Genomic DNA, 21692 nt, shown 5'->3' on the forward strand with positions numbered 1-21692 from the left:
TTTCTTTTGATCACAGAATCTTGCCCGCGAATTTATTGAAGCCTTTTAGCCAGTTGATAAGCATTTGCTCGACAAACAGGCACATTTAGTTAATTGCATAATCTTACCAAATAATTCATTGAGATCTACTTTTGCTTTCGGGACATGTTTCTTTATTACTGTTCGGATGAATATTGTCTCATTAATTTTAAGGACTTTTTCCTGTCGCCGAATATGCTCACCTTACTCTGAGGAATGAGCCAATTGTTCTGTTACCCAGTTTAACAAACGTAATCATTGAGGGTTAAATGTACGGATCAATGAAGAGGACATTTCCAGGAGTACTGTGTTGACATTCCTCGCATATTAGAGTGTTATGTTTTGATGTATATTAAAGTTGCTTAACACAGAAGAGTCTGAGTGGTGCCTTCCTAAGTTCATGCTTAATAGTCTTAATTATAAGAACTGTATCGTGCGGAGAGATCTGAATTTTGAGACCTGACATAAACACACTAAAACATAATCAGTAAAAGCGAGAATCATTGTATTATCCTGATTGATAATACAACCCTAGAAGCAGAGCCTAATTAGCACCATTACATACACTTGCATAACTTCATACAATTACACCTTCATTGTATTATCCCGATCGATGATACACACAAGACAACGAGGCAGAGACTAATTATGACAATTGCATATATTAGCATAATTACATTCACTTGCAGAATTTGATGCAATTGCACCTTCATAATTGGCATAATGTATATTTCGCATATTTTGCATAATTAGCATAATTGTATAATTTAGAATAACTCTGCAACTTCTACATTGCAAAATTTTCATTCAATTTTTATTATTTTTAGTTATATTTCAAGACCCAATATATACAACACAACCCTTACTATATGGCCGTGTTGGGTGGTGGCTTCTTTAACGACACAGATATATTTACGCGATCTAACCCCAAAAAAACCCTATATTATGAATGAATATTGGTCTCGAAAGCCTGGCTACGTGTTAAACCAAAACAAGAGATCCATTCTCTCAAAGCCCCCGCCAGATGGCGGCGTGAGAGCGTGGATTGTGGTGCGCGTGTCTGTGGGGCTCTTCCACCACCGCCGGTCCAGCGCTACAAACCCGGCGACCCGAGTTCCATTCCCATCAGTGACGATTATCTGAACCGGTTCTGGGTCTCGCCCTAGGTCGACTCAGCCTTAAACGAGTACCCGGCGCGGTTTTGTAAACATCTCCACGAGAGAGACAAAGGCGGTCAGGCGTGGCGCTGGCCACCCACCCCCTCGTGTGCCGTGCCGGCGTTCATAGGTGCTCGCTAACAGCACTTGCCCCAACAGTCTGTTACAGGCTATACGGGGGATCTTTGTCGTTGTGGGGTCTTCCTCACTTGGCGGTGTCTCTCATCACCACCCCGTCCTGCGCTACACACCCGGCGACCCGAGTTCGATTCCCACCCCCTAGGTCTACTCAGCCTCAAATGAGTACCTGGTGCGGTGTGTTAACAAAAAAAAGCATCGCCACCGGGGAGACAAAGGCGGTCGGGCTTGGTTGTTGGCCAACCCATCCCCCCGGTCGTACCGCGACGGCCTTCGTAGGTGCATACCTGTCAACCCCTTAATCAGTGCCCTCTGCCTTATTACAGACCAATTCAGACTTTATTTGGTCACCCGCGTGCCCTAAAACATCTCAACGTTCATCCTACAACGTCCCATCGCAAGGGAGAAACACAAACAAAGAGACAACACATTAAATAAATGTTGCCCGTATTTAAACGGCTGGACCTGAAAACTCAATTTCCCTTAATTATAGATGTTCAATGTCCCTGTACAAGAATACGGGACAACCCGTATATGTTTGTGACAGGTAAGCAGTGGCAGCACTTGCTCCTACAGTCTGTGAAGGCAACACGGAGGGGGGAGCTGAGTCTTGCCGCCGGGGAGAGGGTAGAAGGAAGAGAGATATTTTTAGAAGAGACTTTTGACTTTTAAGCAACATTCATTGCCGCCAGCAGCAAAAGCACTGGAGGCGATTTCAATATGAAATACACAAAGTCACCAGCAAAGAAATGAAAATAAACGCTACAAATCGACGCGCTGTGGCGCTAAAAGCACCGCGCAGAGAGAGAGAGAGAGGAGAGAAAGAGGAAATAGTTTTACAAGAGGGAGAGGAGATGCTTTAGAAGAGGATAGTGAGAGGAGATACGTTCAGAAGAGAGACAGAGAGAAGATAGAGGAGATACGTTCAGAAGAGAGACAGAGAGAAGATAGAGGAGATAGAATAGAGAGGAGATACGTTTAGAAGAGAGACAGAAAGAAGATAGAGTCAGATAGAGGAGATACGTTTAGAAGAGAGAGAGAGTAGAGATAAGATATAGTTTTAGAAGAGAGATAGAAGACAGGAGAGACTTTTAGAAGAGACAGAGAGAAGAGAGAGGAGATAGAAAGAAGAGAGGCGAGAGGAGATAGAGAGGAGAGATAGAAACAAGAGAGGAGAGAGAGGGGGGGGGGGGTGGTGTGGGCGTGTAAGAGCAGCACATTTGGTGGCTTTTGGCAGCCGGCGCGCGTGACGCTCCCAGCCGGCGCGCCACACCCACAGAGCCGGCCCCGTCGGTGGCGCTCGCTCCGCTCCTCGCTCCACACCTCGCTCCACCGCGTTCGCTCGCTCGCTTGCTGAGATCGGGTCTCTGGCTTCGCTGAGATCGGGTCACTGGCTTCGCTAGGATCGGGTCCTGAGATCGGGTCACTGGCTTCGCTGAGATCGGGTCCTGAGATCGGGTCCCTGGCTTCGCTGAGATCGGGTCCTGAGATCGAGTCCTGAGATCGGGTCCCCGGCTTCGCTGAGTCGGGTCCTGAGATCGAGTCCTGAGATCGCTGTCCACGGCTTCGCTGAGATCGAGTCCTGAGATCGGGTCCCTGGCTCCGCTGAGATCGGGTCCTGAGATCGGGTCACTGGCTTCGCTGAGATCGGGTCCTGAGATCGGATCCCTGGCTTCGCTGAGATCGGGTCCGACGACGCGGAGGACGACTTGAATGGACGAGGACGCGGCTCCGTTCGGAGAGGGCGCGGGCGAGAGTTTCGTGGCCCGAGACTGAGAGACGCGCTTCGGGCAAGGGGGGCGCTGAGTTGAGTGGAAGTCTCCCGAGGCCACCACCACCACCACCATCACCACCCACCACCATCACCCACCACCACCACCACTCCTGGTGCCGTCTCCAGGTGCTGATGGGGACCCTCTTCACGTGGAGCTGCGCGCGTTGCCGTTGTGTTTGTCAGTGACGTGGAGTTCCGCAGAGACCGGCGAGATGGTTCAGGCGATGTCTGTAGAGACTTGAGTTGCGCCGAAGGTGATTTACATTGTTCATGGCCACGTAGCGTGAGATCGGCCATAGACGTCGGGGCCCTGTTGAGGCCACATCGGAGCCATGGAACCTCTCAAGGGGATTTTCTCTCGGACCAAAAGTTTCCGCGATTCACTGCGCAACAACGATTCTCAGCAGCAGCAGCAGCAGCAACATCAACAGCAGCATCCACAGCAGCAGCAGCAACAGCAGGAGCAGCCATACAGCTGCACCAACCCACTTTGGACGGCCGTGTTTGACTACGAGGCGAGTGCCGAGGACGAGTTGACGCTGCGTCCCGGCGACATGGTGGAGGTGCTCTCCAAGGACTCGGAGGTGTCCGGCGACGTGGGCTGGTGGACGGGCAAGCTCAACAACAGGGTGGGCATCTTCCCCAGCAACTACGTGACGTGCAGCAAGTCTCGGGGCAGCAGCTACGCCAAGCTGCACAACGAGAGGCCGCCGGGTTTGTTCGCGGATCCTCCGGTCGAGGTGGGTTTCGCGGAGCTCTCCCTGGAGGAGATCATTGGCGCCGGAGGATTTGGCAAAGTCTACAGGGGCACGTGGCGCGGCGAGGAGGTGGCAGTGAAGGCCGCTCGTCAGGACCCCGACGAGGACATCAGCGTGACGATGGAGAACGTGAGGCAGGAGGGGAAGCTCTTCTCCATGCTGAAGCATCCGAACATCATTGCGCTGAAAGCGGTGTGCCTGCAGGCGCCCAACCTGTGCCTTATCATGGAGTACGCGCGGGGAGGCGCTCTCAACAGGGCTCTGGCCGGACGCCGCATCCACCCGCACATTCTGCTCGACTGGGCCGTGCAGATCGCCCGCGGGATGAAGTATCTTCACGATGAGGCCATCGTCAATATCATCCACCGTGACCTCAAGTCCTGCAATGGTGAGCCGGGTGGTGGCGGTGGTTGGTGGTGGTGGGATTAGATGGGACGTGTTTGAATTTCACGTGTTAACTGGTCTCGTAATTGGTCTTGGCCACGACAGACTCATGGAGACTATCACCGCTGTCATCTTTGTTAATCTTCAAACTCAGTTTCCTCATCACGTTAACTAACATTGCCAATGGGATGTTTAATTGTTATACAAATTATTACCATTGCAGTTGTCGTGAAAATGTTCTCAGTGGGCATCGCCACTGTCAATATTAATAGCATCTTCATCTGGGGATGTCCATAGAGTTTGGTTTGTTGACCTTTCCCCGAACCTCCGATTAGCACGGTTGGTTACGTACGGTGTGAAAGAAGTTCAACATACTGTACATATATACATCATCATTAATCTAATCTTTTTTATAATCTTAATCATATTCAATCACTGTCATCATTAATCAGTCATCAACCAGTGTCATTGTATTGCACCATCATCCTCGTCATCTTCATTAACTCCGTGAAAAAGTCCAAAATGTTAGCTTAAAGATCACATTCAAGAGTATACATTATATGTATAGTATGGTTATGCTTTTGACATATTAGGGTCGTAGCAATGCAGTTTTTACACATTACTACGTGGTCTGTCCAGTGTCCATTTCTCTGCTAGAGTTGTAATTAATACAGTATCTGGAGAACACCAAATTTGAGTAAAACGTTTTTCACGTGATTCTGCGAGATGCTATGTCTGGACGTTCATTATACCTCCAAAATGTCGTACAAATGGTAGCTTTATAGCAAGGCACTGTCCATGATGTATATATTTTTTAAATCCTACTTTTACCAGCATTGGGCAGCATCCGAATACCCCGTGCAATCTCACAAAAAAGTTTCTGATTTTCATTTTTTTCTTGCCCCCACGAAATGAAAAGCTGCACTGTTTAAGTCACATGTACACAGTCTCTCCAGTAGTTTCGGACACTGTCCCAAAGTGCCACGTGTGTGTGGACCAGAGTCGCGCATCTCTCGCTGTCTGGCGCCAATGAAGGCTTTCTGTCTGTCATGTGACCGTATCCCACATGCCTGGCGGACGTGGAACCCACGCGCCACAGCAGAGACAAGAAGAAAGGCATCTCGGTGGCTGATAAGCCAGATGCAAATAACACGTGTTGAATGTTTGCAATCGCCTTGCAAACTTTAAAAATGTACTTTTTAAACATTGAAATGACTGCACCACTTTTTATTTGGTGCTGGTGTCTTTTTTGGGTATTAATTGGCAGCAGGGCTGTGCTTTGATCAACAATTTGCGACGATTTGATTACGTGCGGCGCGCTTGAACGTCACATTTGCGTGTGTTCTCGTGGGGGTTGGTGGTGCAGTGGTTTGTGCGCTGCGCTCTGAACCAAATAAACTTCTCAGCTGTAGAGACCAACACCATTGGCAAGTGATACAAACGTAATGCATAAATATGTTCTGAGCCTCTCCAACAAAGCTCGGCTTTGTTACGGTTTGATATCAAAACTGGGGAGGCAAAAGTGACCAGGCACGGTGCTGAACGCCTTTGTGTTTCATCCTGGCCTTAATAGATGATGCTCACCCCAACGATATGCGTGGCTGTATGGGGGATCTTTGTGTGTGGTAGTGATGGGGGTGCTGGAGACTGCACGTGGTTTTCTTTGGCAAATAATGGTTCCGGGAAGGATGTTACTCTTACGTCAGTGGCCTGTCTAGGGATGTGTTATGGAACAGGATGGAGAGGCCTAACCTGTTGACTGCTTTTTGATAGAACTCGTCTCAGGAATTTTGGGGCTGTTGGAGTGAAGCCCATTTTAAGAGTTGCAAGAGTACTAAAGGGTGAAGGTTATCTGTTTTTAAAAAAACACATCCTCCCTACTGTGAGGTCGCTGGCTTAATGAACAAGTGACACTTATTTGAATTAGCCCAATTTAGTGCTTGTGAGTGTTGCTGCAATTATACGTTCATGTCTAAACTCTCAGGGTGTGAAGCACCCAGGTCATGCCTTCGCTCTGCACTGTCCCCTGAGGTTCTGAGATTTTTTTGTCTGTGCCCAGGAACGGATATGTGTGCACCCTTAAAAGGAATTGTTTGGCTCATACGAGGCAGGTAAGATAAAAAAAATATTTGACATTGTGTGCTCGGGGTGACAAAGATGAACAAAACCAAATTGCCTCTCCTGTGGAGGCCCTGGCACCCTTGTTTACACAGGAACTGACTCACAAATGTGTCAGAATTGAGCGTAGGAGTGTGTGGGTGTGTTTGGGTTCTGGATGCCTCGCTGTCAGCCACAGGTAAAACATGTACGTGGATGGCCAGGAGCTGTTTTTTTTTTCGGTTACAAATGCCCCACCGCGTCACTTCCTGTTTGTAAGGGTAACCAAGCGAAGTGCGTGACTGAGACGCATCGTACTGGGTGTCCTGTTGTTCAAAAAGTCACAATCATCAGATTGCGGCCTAATTCCTCGGCCTTGGTTATGTAAGGCAAGTTGTCACAGGGATTCCGAAAATTACATGTCACTGAAAATGTTGAATTAGTTCTGGAAATATATTTGATAGTTCCTCTGTGCCTGGTTAACGTATGACTACACAGTAGTCTTTAAATAAGTGGCAACAGATTTGGTGCTCAATAACATTTAAACGATGGTCGTTGAAATGTTGCTGTGGGAAATGAGGGGTGGTAAGAAATAATTGAAGATAAGTTATAAAATTAAATCACCATACAACTGTTAGCCATGTCTTTATACATTCGTCTGTCTACAGTAATATACTACTGTACGGTCCTTTAATTTATGGTAAAGTGTATTATATTGCAATTGGCATTACATCTAGTTCAATGTCAATTCTAACTATTATTATTATTGTTGTCCGGTTTAAAAACATTGTCGTGCCATAACAGACCTTAATAAATGGAGCCTATTTGTAGACGACCACAGTTCTATTAGGGCCCCCCAACCCCGCACCTCAATCAAGGACATCACGAGCTCAACTCCCATTTTGGGGTCGACTCAACTCCTCTTCTTTCTATGGTCAATCACAATGAGTAAAGCTTTGTGGGACGGCAACAGCGATTGTCCTATGGTCCTCATAGGAGCATATTTGTGGACGACTTCGTAGGACAATCAGTCTCCACCATAGAAATGTGAAATTTCCAGCAATTTCTCAAGACTGCCGACATAGATATAAGCACGACCCAATGTTTGTTTGTTCACAGAGACTTTTGTTTTTACTTTTATGCGACGACAACCAAATAGTTTTCCTAAATTTGAAGCTTTCGTGACTGCAATGATTCATATTCTCAGGTTTTTTCCGGTAAAGTCACGTAGGTAAAACATTTAAATTAATAAAAGTAAAATAAAAATCACGACGTTTTGGAGGCAAAACAAGCTTCCGTCTTCAGGTGGAACCGTCACAGCACGACAGCTGCATCAAGGAAGTTTCAACAGCTATCTTGCTGTGACGGTTCCACCTGAAGACGGAAGCTTGTGTTGCCTCCGAAACGTCGTGATTTTTATTTTACTTTGATTAATTTTAATTTTTTACCTACGTGATTTTACCGAAAAAACCTAATAATATAGTTTTCCTAAACTCGGTGACACGATTACAATCCATGGGCGAAGAACATCGCCCCTGTCCCGTTTGATCCTGCATTAACGCGAAGATGTTTCAGAAGCAGCCGTCAGGTTTTTGGTGCCACCTTGCAAGGTGCGTGTCCGTTCCTGCGGGAGTCCCACCGGCGCTGTGTGGATGGCGCACCGCGATCAAATGTCGCGACTGGGTGTCACCGCTGGCGATGTGACCGGAAGCCACGAGCTCTCGGTCCGGCAATCACGAGGGCCATTCACTCGACGGAATTTTCCACTAAAAACGGGAATGCTTTCTTTTAACCCTTTTATTGCACTTTGTAATGCGCTTCAGTCAAGCATTCGTTCAAACTTGCTACAATTTTTGGCGTGTAAAGCTGTGCCTTGTCAATGACATCGTGTAAGAGAATGTAATATTCTCCACATTACAGTCTTGTGAATGTATGCACGCCCCCTTTTTCAAACAATGTGCCCTTTGTGAACTTTTTTTTTCTACTCAAGTTTCAAAATAAGGTAATACAAATGTTCACGATGGTGGAAACGGGCTTTGCAGGTAAAATCCCCCTGGAATGAAAGCCCGCGGTGTGTCTGGTGCGGTTGACAGCGGCGCGTCAAAATTACAGGTCTCTTCACCGTCTGCTTTGGTGCTGGAAATCCCCAGTCCCCAACGTGAAAACAATGTTCACGGAAATGGCCCCGCAAGGTTTCGCAACACCACTGAGCGTGGCCACCCGCCTGCTGCCAAGGTGCAGTCAGGTGTTTGCGTTGTGTAGCTGCCAAACCATCGACATTAGTTTTATTTGTTGTACATATTTTTTACGGCTAGAAGGTTTTCATGAGGGGTGTACAGCGAACTAGTTGCCTGCTCCCCAGGCCACAGGCTAGCAGTAGTGTTGCTGCCCGCGTGTCTTTCTAGATGTTTCGCCCGCTTGCAGTATTGCCATCGTCAATAGTTGTGCTTGTTTTTCAGTGAGAATGTCAGCCCACTCTGGGTCTGCTCCCAGACTGAAGGCCACTGCTCCTGACAGGCAGCCCGGTGTTGCAGAATCTCGCAGCGGCCCATTTGCTAGCTTTCTTCGTCATCAGTCATGATCTGCTGGATAAAGGCCACGGTAGTATTTCACAGTCCTGCACTGTAGCATGCATTCTTCATCAGTCCCATTAGTTTACGTGCTCTTTAATTATCGGAGTGTTCGTCATCTGTTATGGGTGTCAGCAACATGAAATCGTGAAAACTATTATTGTCCATCACAGTCCGTCATTGTTCAGTCTCATTCATTAGCCGCAGCTTCGTCGTCATCACAATAGTCAGCTTTTGTGATCTATTGTGATAGTAGTAAGTTTTTACCCTTTAAACTGGTACAAAACTGACACCTTTATACAAGGCATCATGTTTGCAATAACCACAACACAAGTAGTCAAAATGCAAACAAAAAGAAACAACTCTGATGATGATAATGATATGCACTGTCCTTGAAGCTGATTGGTCCACACCCGAGACAGCTTTCCTTAGAGCCTAGTCTCCATTGGTGTTGGACCAGATGACACCAGAAGGGTAAAAACCTACTACTATATTTTGCCACTGGTAAAGGAGGTCTCAGTGAATCTATTGTGATGTTCCTTTTTCCTTGGTGTTGCCTTACGAATGTAGCCACAAAGCAGAGTTGTCACGTGTAATTAAACGTAAAATATTATGCAGCATCCACGATGTGAACATTGTTACAGTTGGGATTGGCTGTCACAGGAGATTGGGGGGCCATCAAGAATGTGCTTGCAAATTGTGACACCTTCGAATTGGTGAAGTCAACAATTTTGGGAATTAACTTAACCAAATTCCCCAAGTTCATGCATGATCAATGTAGTGCAGACTCACAGTGATGTGCAAACTTATTCATGAGCCCTTCAAAACTATGCATGTCTGGTGTGTGTGTAATCTGCCTGTCCTGCATGACCTTGAAAATGAGGGAAATTCCATACTCGCGGGATGGAACAAAAGTTGAGTTGTGTAGTTTGTTTATTGCCAACCAACGCAAAAAAAAAAATCTGTGTAGCCACAGGGCACAATGACCACAGTGCAGTCTCTCCTCCCTCTTAACGTGCCAATTTGTTCTCACTTCTCCCCAAGCTTCTGTTGGGGGGGGGGACACCTCTTTTACAGTCCATGTAAAACTTGCGTTTGATGTTTAAAATTTACTGGCCTCTTGAGTTTATTTATATTTCTTTTGGAGGAAGAAAGGGAGTTCCCAAAGAAATTGAGAACGGGGGTGTTGGGGGGGGGGTGTTGCACTTGCCAAAAAGTTGTCTTAAAAATGAGCGGGCAAGCTGTTGCCAACTTGGCCTCGTTAGCCAATCGCCAAGGAGCGTGCGGCACCTGCCCAGTGTTTCCGAGGAGCAGAGTAAGGCCCTTCCTGACGAGGGAGTTGTCTGTGGAGAGGGGTGCAGCCAATGGTGTTTTCAGTTTCCAACAATACAATCGGGGCTGCTCTGGCTTCCTGTTTGTTCTTAGCAGGAAGGCCAAGTCAGCGATTTTGCTCAGACCTTTTTTTCTCGCTTGTTCAGTGCAATAATAAACGGTACCAAATATATTTGACTTATTTTGGTGCTGTATTAACATAAGCATAGAAATGGCTGTATTTTACCGTAAAATTGCATATATTGTACGAATAATGTTCAGCCCGTTTGTCAATCTCCTCCTGGAAGGCCTCCACATATGCCATGTCGGTGGTTTGACAATGCTGCACCATGCTGGTCGATTCGGATAGAATTCACCACTCATGTTCGACGTGGCCGGGAATCAAACTGAGGTCGCCAGGTTCATGGTGCAGTCAACAAACTGCTGAGCTAATAAAAAAAAATGTATCCCTTTTTTCTGGCAACAAAACTGACACCTTTATTTACAAGGAATCGTGTTTGCATTGACCACAATACCTGCAGTCAGAATGCAAACAAAAAACACAACTCTGATAATGTATGCACTGTCCTTGAAGTTGATTGGTCCGCACCCGAGACAGCTTTCCTTAGAGCCTAGTCTCACATGGTGTTGGACAAGATGATGCCAAAAGGTGTCTTTTGTAAACATGACTCCTTGTAAAAAAGGTGTCAGTTTTGTTGCCAGATAAAAGGGTAAAAAACTAATTATCATATTTTTTTACTGGCAAATGAGGTTCCAATGGTGTAAACTGCTGAGCCTTCACTCCACCCCATTACTTTATGTATGTGAAGACGGTACTGTACCCATAATGAGGTGTTGTGTAAGTTTTTAAGAGACTTAAAGGCATGTCAACATTCTTAAAATGACAATCCAAGCATTCTAATTATTCTTAAAGACATTATTAATTGATTCGCTCACAGGGATGCCACCACCTTTATTTCTCTGGTTAAGATTGAAACAGGAGGACTTCCTCACAATTCTGGCTGTTGCCTGATGGAGTTTGTTGTGATCACCAGTAAAACGTCATACTCGAATTGTAAATGTTGTGGGTTTGCTCTCTCACACACCTGTGCGCTGAAGTCGTCACTAATTGGCAAGTTGTGTTTATAAGACAAACCTTAATTAATTGGCTGTTGGGTGATGGTGGATTTAACGACACATTTACGTGATCTAATCCAAAAAAACCTTTATAATAGATCAATTTTGTATTGGAAGATATTTAGTGACAACCTAAATTTGTGTTTATGCTTAACTCAAATAATCATTAAAATATACACTCTAAATAATGTTTATATTCTCCACCGAGACCCTGATGATCATTTTGAGTTGCGTATGTTATGATTTTGCATCTACGTGGGACCCATTTCGTAAGAGAGCGGCCTGTAAAAGATCGGCAGTTCACTAGCATTGTTTCAAGGAAATCTGACAGCCAATAAGACACTGTTTGTTGAAACTGGTCCGGGTCCAGAGTTTGCCTGTCTTGAATTAATGCTGCTGAAATTATGCACTCCCGGAATGCCGTGCGGCTGGTTGGTTTTGCAAGAAACATTTTAGTTTTTATGTGGACAGACGGTTATCGATATATTAATCGAGACATTGCCGATTTTTTTTACTTCTCGTGTATCAAATAGTTCCACATGCCTCTTATTCCTTTTCTCAGTCTGAGGTTGTGGAAGGTGGCGCTTTGTAGAGTGTGAGAGGGGATCTGGGTTGTTGTTTCTATGCCTTCCAGTGAGCCGTGCCCTTTCCCCCGAACTCCCGAGCAACAGAGGAAAGTAAGGGGGCGTGTGCCGCTGCATTGTACGACATACAGTGCCATCAATCCTTAAAAAAAAAGACTTCAACTAACCCGTCCCAACTGGCACAATGGAAAATCGAAACCAGCTCGCTCTACTTAACTCTGAGATCACGAATGAGTTGTGTGTATTTTTTATTGCTAATTTCGCTTTGTGCAGATAAAAGTGTGTCAAGTAGAAAGAGTAAAGGAAGGAGAGGAACGCAAGAAAGATTTCTGCGCGTGTTTCATGGGTGTTAGTGGACAAAGCCCTTTACACTTCTGAGTGGCGCAATGGTGACTACGCTGCATTGTGAACCCGGCGGCCTAAGTTCAATTCCTGGCCACGGCTAACATCAGTGAAGAGTTTATAACCGAGCCAGACCTGCCACACAACCCACACCCAGGAGTGGCTTTACAACAGTCGTATAAAAATGTATTATTGGAAATTGTGGGGAAAACCCAACACGGTTACTTAATGACGCTCCTCAATTAGCAGCGGGGAGGCCACTTACTAAATCTGACAGCGCCCAGTGGCGTTCGTCTACGTGTCTGTTCATGGACCTCAATGGGTAGCAAACCCATGAGTAGTACCCATCCGTGGTCAGTAAAAGTTACTTTTTTGATAACCACACTCCTTTCAACTCGCTGTTTTTGGCCACATCAATCATTTACAAAAAAACAACTGCAATTTACCCGTCCCAACCGGCACAATGTTAAAATCCGAACCAAGCTCGCCACGTCACATGGAGTATGCCTACCGACAAAGTGAACAAAAACATTATCTGGACCCGAGTTCACGTGGACGGTCCTAAAGCCACTGCTGGATGTCGGGTTGTGTGGCCATACTGAGACACGTTGGTGAAACGAGGAGGGCAAGGGGAGGGAGGTGGGTGCAGGTCTGGTTCGGTAGGCCTACCGACAAAGTGAACAAAAAAATTATCTGGTCCGATGCTGATGTTGTGGGGGGACAATGCAGGGAGGGCGAATCCCAATCCGGCCAGTGGCGCCGGGCCGTGCCGAGTGTTTACCGTCGCTGTAGCAACTACTGCACGTTCCAGCGAAACTGGAATTTCTGGTTCTCTCCACACACACACACCCCCCCTTCTACCCCAACGAAAAAAAAGATTGTCACCAAACGGGGGCTCTACTGTAAGCGGGCCCTCTCGGCTTTGAGCCACTTGGAAAGCGTCGTGGAGGAGGAGGAGGGGGGGATGGGGGAGGTGCGTACCGGCACAGAGTCCACGGATTCTCGCACGTGAGAAGTGCCGGGCAGGGCTGCACGTGCGGCCACATGATGATGTGCGTCTGCGCGCCCAATGAATGGCAACGAATTGGCGTTGATGGGAGCGGAAAACACCGCCGCTGCTGCTGCTGCTTTTGTGTCGTGTCCAATTGTCTGATGCAGATGCTCTCACATAGGTCATGCAGGTTGTTTGTGGGTCCCCGATGTCAATTCGCTGCCGGATGAAGGTCTCCTCCCCCCCCTCCCCCCCGAGGTCATGTCGGGCTTGGGGTTGTTGACCACAATCTAGCCACAACGGTGGGCGTAGAGGAGCGACGCTCACAACAACGAGCAGAGCTTCGGGGTAGCTAAAACGCAGCAAGTTGGCACAGTGGGCGAGCACAGGTGGTGCATCTTGCTAGTCGGATCGGCCAGTCAAACCCCCCATGGCACCACCTGGGTCTGTTCCGTGACCTCTTTCTCTCTTGCCAGCGAGCCATCGCCGCTTCACGTGGCCTCGAAGTGCACCCAGCCAGACGCAAACGCGGTGGTGGTGGCATCACCACTACGCCGTTTAGCGTGCATCGGTCGAGTGCAAGGTGTATTCAACATCAGAGGTTACGGTTGTACTTAGTCGAGGTGCGTTTTTTGGCAGCAGGACTGGTCGGGAATGGGTACATGGTGTGTGGGTCTAGGCCAATTATATATATCATTGTGTAACAAACAAAAATTTGTTCCTGGGTAGTAAGTGTAATTTCCTAATTGTTGTTGCCTCAAAAGTACAAAACATGGCTATTATTCCCAACAAACTTTGCTTTTGTAACCAGGACACAAAAGTTAAGTTAATAATCCACTCTATTAATAATAACACTAACACATTTATTTTTGTTCCTGGGTAGTAAGTGTAATTTCCTAATTGCTTAGCTTCACAAGTACAGAAAATGGCTATTATTCCCCATCAACTTTGCTTTTGTGACGAGGACAGTGATATTTTGAAATGTACCTATTTTCAATGAGAAAACATGGTGTACATTTGTGTCATTCATTCACATAAAGTCCTGGTCACAAAAGCAAAGTTTGTGGGGTATAATAGCCATTTTCTGTACTTTTGAAGCATAAGCAATTAGGAAATTACACTTACTACCCAGGAACAAAAATCGTGTTTCGATTTAAAGCTTTCGTGACTGCAGGGATTCATCTTATTGGTTCTTTCGGTAAAGTCACGTAGAAGGGAAATAATAAAATAATAAAAGTAAAACATTATAAAATAATTCTCACGACGTTTCGGCCACAACGCAAGCAGCCGTCCTCAGGTGAAGAACAGGTCTGTCGGGAAGACAGCGTCTTCACGGCTGCTTGCGTTGTGGCCGAAACGTCGTGAGAATTATTTTATTAGGTTAAAAAAATTTGTATTTTATTATTTCCTTTCTACGTGACTTTACCGAAAGAACCAAGAAGAAAAATCGTGTTACATATATCTGTCCCTTTTATAACAAGGCTCTGTATGTGTGGCTCATGATCGGCTTGGCAAGTCGTTCTGGTTTATGGCTTACTGGCCTTAGGTGAGGCTGATAAGCACAGGTGGCGGTCAAGTACGCACTGTATCAGCAACCCTCTTGTGTTTGGGGCCGACAACTTCATGAGCACGCACGAGTTAGGCGACTCGTGAATGTAACGTAGCACGACCCCGAACTTCGCGTTGTTTGTGTTGGTAATACGATCGCTGTCCTTCCTCGGCGCCTCCAGTTGGCTACTTATGGTACGACAGAAAGTCTTAACGTGCGTACGTGTGTGATCGTGGGTATGCACTCTCACAGCTTGAATTTAAATGTGAGACAAGGTCGTTGTGTCTCGTGGAAGGTTTCCCATTCTTGGCACTTTTTTTAATCCTTTATATTAAGTTCGCTTGCTTGCTTGCTCGCTTACGACCGTGCAAATCTTTCGGTCGTTTTTTATCCCACTACCCGTGATCCAATCGAGCTGACATTTTGCACACAGACTCGTTGTGCGTGACAATTTATTTTCGTGAAATTTTTTTTTGCAAAATTGTACACTTTTTAGGAAAAAATAAATGATATTTAATTACCAATTGCTTAATGGTGGCAGGAAATCATCTGACCCATAGGTGGCAGCCATCTCAAGCCAGAGGACGAGATGACTCTAGCCGCCACGCATATAAAGGATTTATAGTGAAAAACTTTGTTTTTACGGGTTAATTTTTAACCAACGTCTGTCATCTTTGTCATTGCGAGAGTCAGCGTGCAGGTGAGATCAAGAGAGCCACCGCTGGATATACAGTGCGACGAACCCATCACCGCCACACATGAATGTCTGTCCAGCCGTCCTCTCAACGCTTGTTACCCAACGTGTTGTGGCTGTAGGTCATTGGGGCTGGAAATAAAACGCACCGTTAGCCTTCTCTAAATTATTAACACGCGACCTCATTGCGAGCTTCTCATCAGACCCGTGCGTCATGATACGCCCACGTCCCCTGGTATGATGGAATAATGTGCAGCACTTGCGAGAAAAAAAATCATTCGCAACAATAAATCTAAAACGATTCAAACTAGAGCGCACCGCCAAGCGTTGCTGTATACCAGCGTCACACTTAACGTGTGTCTCGCTACCTTGGGTGTTGGGGTGGAACTTGCTGGGTGGCGTGCGACTTGCTGGATGGTGTGTGTGTTGGGGTGGGACTTGCTGGATGGCGAGTGTGTTGGGGTGGGACTTGCTGGGTGGCGTGCGACTTGCTGGATGGTGTGTGTGTTGGGGTGGGACTTGCTGGATGGTGAGTGTGTTGGGGTGGGACTTGCTGGGTGGCGTGCGACTTGCTGGATGGTGTGTGTGTTGGGGTGGGACTTGCTGGATGGCGAGTGTGTTGGGGTGGGACTTGCTGGGTGGCGTGCGACTTGCTGGATGGTGTGTGTGTGTTGGGGTGGGACTTGCTGGATGGCGAGTGTGTTGGGGTGGGACTTGCTGGGTGGCGTGCGACTTGCTGGATGGTGTGTGTGTTGGGGTGGGACTTGCTGGATGGCGTGTGTTGGGGTGGGCCTTGCTGGGTGGCGTGTGACTTGCTGGATGGTGTGTGTTGGGGTAGGATCACACTGGATGGCGTGTGTGTTGGGGTGGGATCTCGCTGGATGGCGAGTGTGTTGGGGTGGGACTTGCTGGATGGCGCGTGTGTTGGGGTGGGACTTGCTGGATGGCGAGTGTGTTGGGGTGGGACTTGCTGGGTGGCGTGTGACTTGCTGGATGGTGTGTGTTGGGGTGGGATCACACTGGATGGCGTGTGTGTTGGGGTGGGATCTCGCTGGATGGCGAGTGTGTTGGGGTGGGACTTGCTGGATGGCGTGTGTGTTGGGGTGGGACTTGCTGGATCCCGTGTGTGTTGGGGTGGGACTTGCTGGATGGCGTGTGTGTTGGGGTGGGACTTGCTGGATCCCGTGTGTGTTGGGGTGGGACTTTCTGGGTGGCGTGTGTGTTGGGGTGGGACTTGCTGGATGGCGTGTGTGTTGGGGTGGGACTTGCTGGATGGCGTGTGTGTTGGGGTGGGACTTGCTGGATGGCGCGTGTGTTGGGGTGGGACTTGCTGGGTGGCGTGTGTGTTGGGGTGGGACTTGCTGGGTGGCGTGTGTGTTGGGGTGGGACTTGCTGGATGCCGTGTGTGTTGGGGTGGGACTTACTGGGTGGCGTGTGTGTTGGGGTGGGACTTGCTGGGTGGCGTGCGTGTTGGGGTGGGACTTGCTGGATGCCGTGTGTGTTGGGGTGGGACTTGCTGGGTGGCGTGTGTGTTGGGGTGGAACTTGCTGGATGGTGTGTGTGTTGGGGTGGGACTTGCTGGGTGGCGCGTGTGTTGGGGTGGGACTTGCTGGATGGCGTGTGTGTTGGGGTGGGACTTGCTGGATGGCGCATGTGTTGGGGTGGTACTTGCTGTATGGCGTGTGTGTTGGGGTGGGACTTGCTGGATGGCGCGTGTGTTGGGGTGGGACTTGCTGGGTGGCGTGTGTGTTGGGGTGGGATTTGCTGGATGGTGTGTGTGTTGGGGTGGGACTTGCTGGATGGCGTGTGTGTTGGGGTGGGACTTGCTGGATGGTGTGTGTGTTGGGGTGGGACTTGCTGGATCCCGTGTGTGTTGGGGTGGGACTTGCTGGATGGCGTGTGCGTTGGGGTGGGACTTGCTGGATGGCGCGTGTGTTGGGGTTGGATCACACTGGATGGCGTGTGTGTTGGGGTGGGATCACGCTGGGTGCCGTGTGTGTTGGGGTGGGACTTGCTGGGTGGCGAGTGTGTTGGGGTGGGACTTGCTGGGTGGCGAGTGTGTTGGGGTGGGACTTGCTGGATGGTGTGTGTGTTGGGGTGGTACTTGCTGGATGCCGTGTGTGTTGGGGTGGGACTTGCTGGATGCCATGTGTGTTGGGGTGGGACTTGCTGGATGCCGTGTGTGTTGGGGTGGTACTTGCTGGATGGTGTGTGTGTTGGGGTGGGACTTGCTGGATGCCGTGTGTGTTGGGGTGGGACTTGCTGGATGCCGTTTGTGTTGGGGTGGGACTTGCTGGATGGTGTGTGTGTTGGGGTGGGACTTGCTGGATCCCGTGTGTGTTGGGGGAGGGATTTTGCTGGATGTCACGCCAGGGACGTACTTAATGTCACCCATGTAAAAAAAAGGAGCTTTGGGAGCAGGGTGGATGTTTTCCTTTGAGGTTTGGCTTCCTTAGTTTGTTTGACAAAACCCATTACCAACTTTGCAGAACGTCTGCCTAATTGTACTGTACGGCTTACTTGCGGCCTGTTTCTTAGAAACTGATACCGATGAGAATGTCAAAAATGTGTTGCGTAAAATATATATATCAGCGTCCAGCGCGGTCTTTCTTTGCTAGAAGTTTTAAAATTCATTAAGTACCTAGAAAGTGTGTGATTGATATTAGTGGATTCGTTTTTCCTTCCTCGACATGTTGGAAGACTTTGGAACATATCCAAGGCTATATACTATCCCTGCGCAAATTGGAACATTCCTTCATTGCCTTCGCCCGCGCAGTGGCCGGCAAACAGCCTTCACCATTGGACCCTGTTCTGTCATGACCTTCAAAGTATCTGTGGAACATACCAGTTTCACTGGGGGATTTTGGTTTTTTTGGAAAGCTCCATTCTTGCTCCACCCCAGTCAATATTTTCCCTGCTGCATTGCTTCTGCCGGCAACGCAGCACTTTTACAAGGGCGATGGTGGTTCAAAGCAGTTTGAGGTAGAAATGCTGAACAGAATTGAGGCAGCTTGGGTTCCCTGATAACACTTTTCCCACAAGTGACCCGCGCCGTGACCGTGCTGAGCCAGACCGGCGTGCCTCAGGAGGCAACAGGTTGTTGTTTTTGCGTGCAGCAGAAGTCTCTGTGCTTTCGTCTTCGCATGTATTTAATGAGTCGAGACGCATGTTAATGATGCGGTGATGGTTCGTACTCTAGAGATGAGTTTCGGACAACAAAAAATAAGGATTTCTGGTTTTTCAGGAATATTTCGAATAATTTTTGTATTTTCAATCAATAATAGCGTCTAGATTTGAAGCTTTCGTGACTGCAAGGATTCATACTCTTAGGTTTTTTTTTCCGGTAAAGTCCTGTACGTCACGTTACGTGACTTTACCGAAAAAACCTAAGAGTATTAACAGCGTCATTTAATTTGTCTTCGTCACAAAAGTTAAATCACTCGGTGCCACGTTGACCGCATTTTTGTTGAGAAAACTAAATTGGCGTGACCTTTCGGAATAATCTGTAACACTTTTTTCCTTCGCAATATCTGAAATTTCATATCGTGGCCTATTTTCGTTTATTTAAAAAAAATTCGGATTATTTCGAAATTCGAGAGCGCACATCCCTATCGTCCCCACAGCGTACTGACCGACGTCACAAACAATGAACGCGTCATTAGCCCTGGCCCTGTTTCTGGCCCTGATTGGCCTTGAGCCAGATTCCGATGTCTCGTGAAACCAGCCAATGGCGCGGCGTTGGTAAATAACCAGTGGAAAATCGTGCACACCCGCTCTGGCTTGGCTCGGATGTTCCAGCGAACAAAGAGTCTGAGACGACACAGGATTTGGAAATGGGGGGGGGGGGTGCAGGGGTTGTCCTGCATGATTGTTATCAGTGTCTGTGATCTTTCCTGACTGGGACAGTGAGTCTCAATTGGAGACCAGCTGACCTCGTCAACAACACAAACTTATCTCGTGTCTCATCTCCAGCCCCAAAGTAGCTCGCCTTCCACAGCACCAGTTGTTCTGCTTTAGACACCGATAGTTATTCCACTCCACAGGTTTTTCATCTCCAGCGAACGATGCACGCATACTTTGTGTGTATTTGACTTTCTTTTTTTAGGCCGACTCGGTGTCGGAGATATGCATTTTCAGGAATGCATACAAACAAGTCGGGCTTGGTCCTTGCATATAATGGAGCCGCTGTATTTAAAATAGTCCTCCAAAGATCCGTGGGCAAGATTCTTAGCATTTTATTACACTCTGCAGTGTAATGTGCACGACGGATGATGCCGAATTTCATGTAAAAATGAAATGGAATAGGGCACATGCAGGCAAACGATTATGCCAGGGTCCTCTACGTTATTCGGCACTGTAGTCGGGTCTGACAATTTGCGTGAATATAATGTAGCTCGTTTGAATAAGATTTACAAATCAACCGTTAGGTCGGCATGACCCTTGGGGTTGTAGCATCCACTAAACTTTATGTTCGTGCACATTGTGGAGCGTACACAGTATGGCATATTTATGAAACCATCAACATACTAATTGAAAGCCTCATCAATGCACTGGCAGTGATAGGCCTCTCCATACCAATATAACATTGAGCATTTCGTAATCGCTTCTTGTCCGAGTATGGGAGAGTTGAGTGCTATAAGATGCACCATCCCCCTGCCTCGTGTGTAAACGGCTTCTCTCCCTGCAGGCAGTTGGCAAAACGAATAAAGGGAGCAATCAATCCATGCCTGTGTGGGAGGACTCAAATTGTAGTGGGGCCAGCGGGAAGCATGAAATGTCCCGTTGTGCAATCCCCCCCCGCCCGCCCGCACTGGTGAGCGGCCCATGTTGCAACGCACGGGGGCCATGTGTGGTAGCAGCGTCCCCTCCGAGAGTCCCTTCCCCTTTGCCAGTCAGGGTCACGTGACCGACGGGTTCCCGTGATTGACGGGGTCAAGTCGCGTTGGGCTGGGGAAGCTGGCGAAACTGCACGTTCGAGCCGGAATGGGCCACGGAGCAACTGAGGATTTGCTCCCTCATCAGCCAGCAGTTGACATGAGTTGATATGAGTTGATATGAGTTGACCAGATTGTAAAGCGGCTCAAGTCAAGGATCGGTGGTGGGTCCTTGAGAAATGCCTCTTTGCACATTGCTGCCGTACAACCCTGCTTCTCTGCTCCATGGGTTTGATCAGGTCACGGTGACTGCTCAGAGTGGTCTTGGTATCATCGACTGTCTTAGGGACTCCTTGTAGATACAGCACTGCAGAGCAGCGTGTGCTGGAGGCTCCTTGACTGGCGTCGGGGGCGCTGACCTATCATGGCAGTATAAGGTGCATGCCATCAATCCCTGGCTGGCATGTCTACTCTCAGTTTTCATGGCACCTTGTGTGTGTTTTTATTATTTCGGCAGCAACTGATGGCAAATCGAGTGTCAGTAATAGGTCTGTTTTGGGAAATCATAACTTTGGAAAACCCGTCACTGTCAACCCTAAAAACACATGTGTTTAGATCTCAGGGGTTAAGTTTAGTTTTGGATTAGGGCTGGTTTATGGCTTCGGGGTTAAGGTTAGGTTAGAGTTGGGCAAAGGGATGGTTTGTATTCATATTTGGTTGGCTTGAAGAGAAACGTGTCTCTGCTATATTGTGAGTAAAGTGGTGTTCATCTCCACTGAGAGCCTTAGGCCAGGGGTGTACATTCCACATTCCCATGATGGGTGCCAGTCTCTATAAAACATCACTCATTGCATCAGCTCCGAGGGGAGGGGGGAGGTGGGGTTGAAAAGCGTAGTCGACCCCCAATAAGGATTTGAACCTGCCACATTTCTGATTTCGAGCTGAGCGCAAACCACATCTCCACCCAGCCAGCCAGCCAGGTTAGAACTAAGGTCCCCTTACCCCAAGGATGGGTTAGGCTAAGGTCAGGGTCGTGCGTGTCTGCCGAGGCGGCGTGTTCGCCCGTGGGCCCGCGTGTCTGCTCGCCCCGCTGTCTGCTTTGTGCGGCGATGGAGAAAGCGTTCGCCTACTCTGAAGGCCGACGGACAAAGGCACTTTTGTGACGTAGTGATGTCAGCACATTTTCGGTGACTTTAGGATAAAACCATCCACTATGCGGTGGGCGCTGGATTGTTCGTCAAAATTTCGGATTCTTATTGATGGAAAAAAGGCTTATAAAGAGGTTTTTTAGTATGTGCCCCGTCCGGTTTCTAC

General features: G+C 48.0%; 1 protein-coding gene across 4 annotated transcripts in view; it reads left to right on the plus strand.

The window, feature by feature from the left end:
* Positions 1 to 2618: 2618 nt before the first annotated feature.
* The window catches only part of LOC133347063 (mitogen-activated protein kinase kinase kinase 10-like), a 43895-nt gene continuing 24821 nt past the window's right edge, over positions 2619 to 21692 (plus strand). For 3 of the 4 annotated variants that reach the window (XM_061558967.1, XM_061558969.1, XM_061558968.1), the window contains exon 1: positions 2619 to 4233. In XM_061558967.1, the coding sequence (XP_061414951.1) occupies positions 3420 to 4233 (814 nt within the window). In that variant the 5' untranslated portion in view covers positions 2619 to 3419. The remainder of the gene's footprint in view (positions 4234 to 21692) is intronic. The other variant, XM_061558970.1, reaches the window with a different exon arrangement.

The sequence above is a fragment of the Lethenteron reissneri genome, chromosome 25 (genome assembly GCF_015708825.2).
Source record: "Lethenteron reissneri isolate LAM-NWPU_2019-01 chromosome 25, ASM1570882v1, whole genome shotgun sequence".
Lineage (NCBI taxonomy): Eukaryota > Metazoa > Chordata > Hyperoartia > Petromyzontiformes > Petromyzontidae > Lethenteron > Lethenteron reissneri.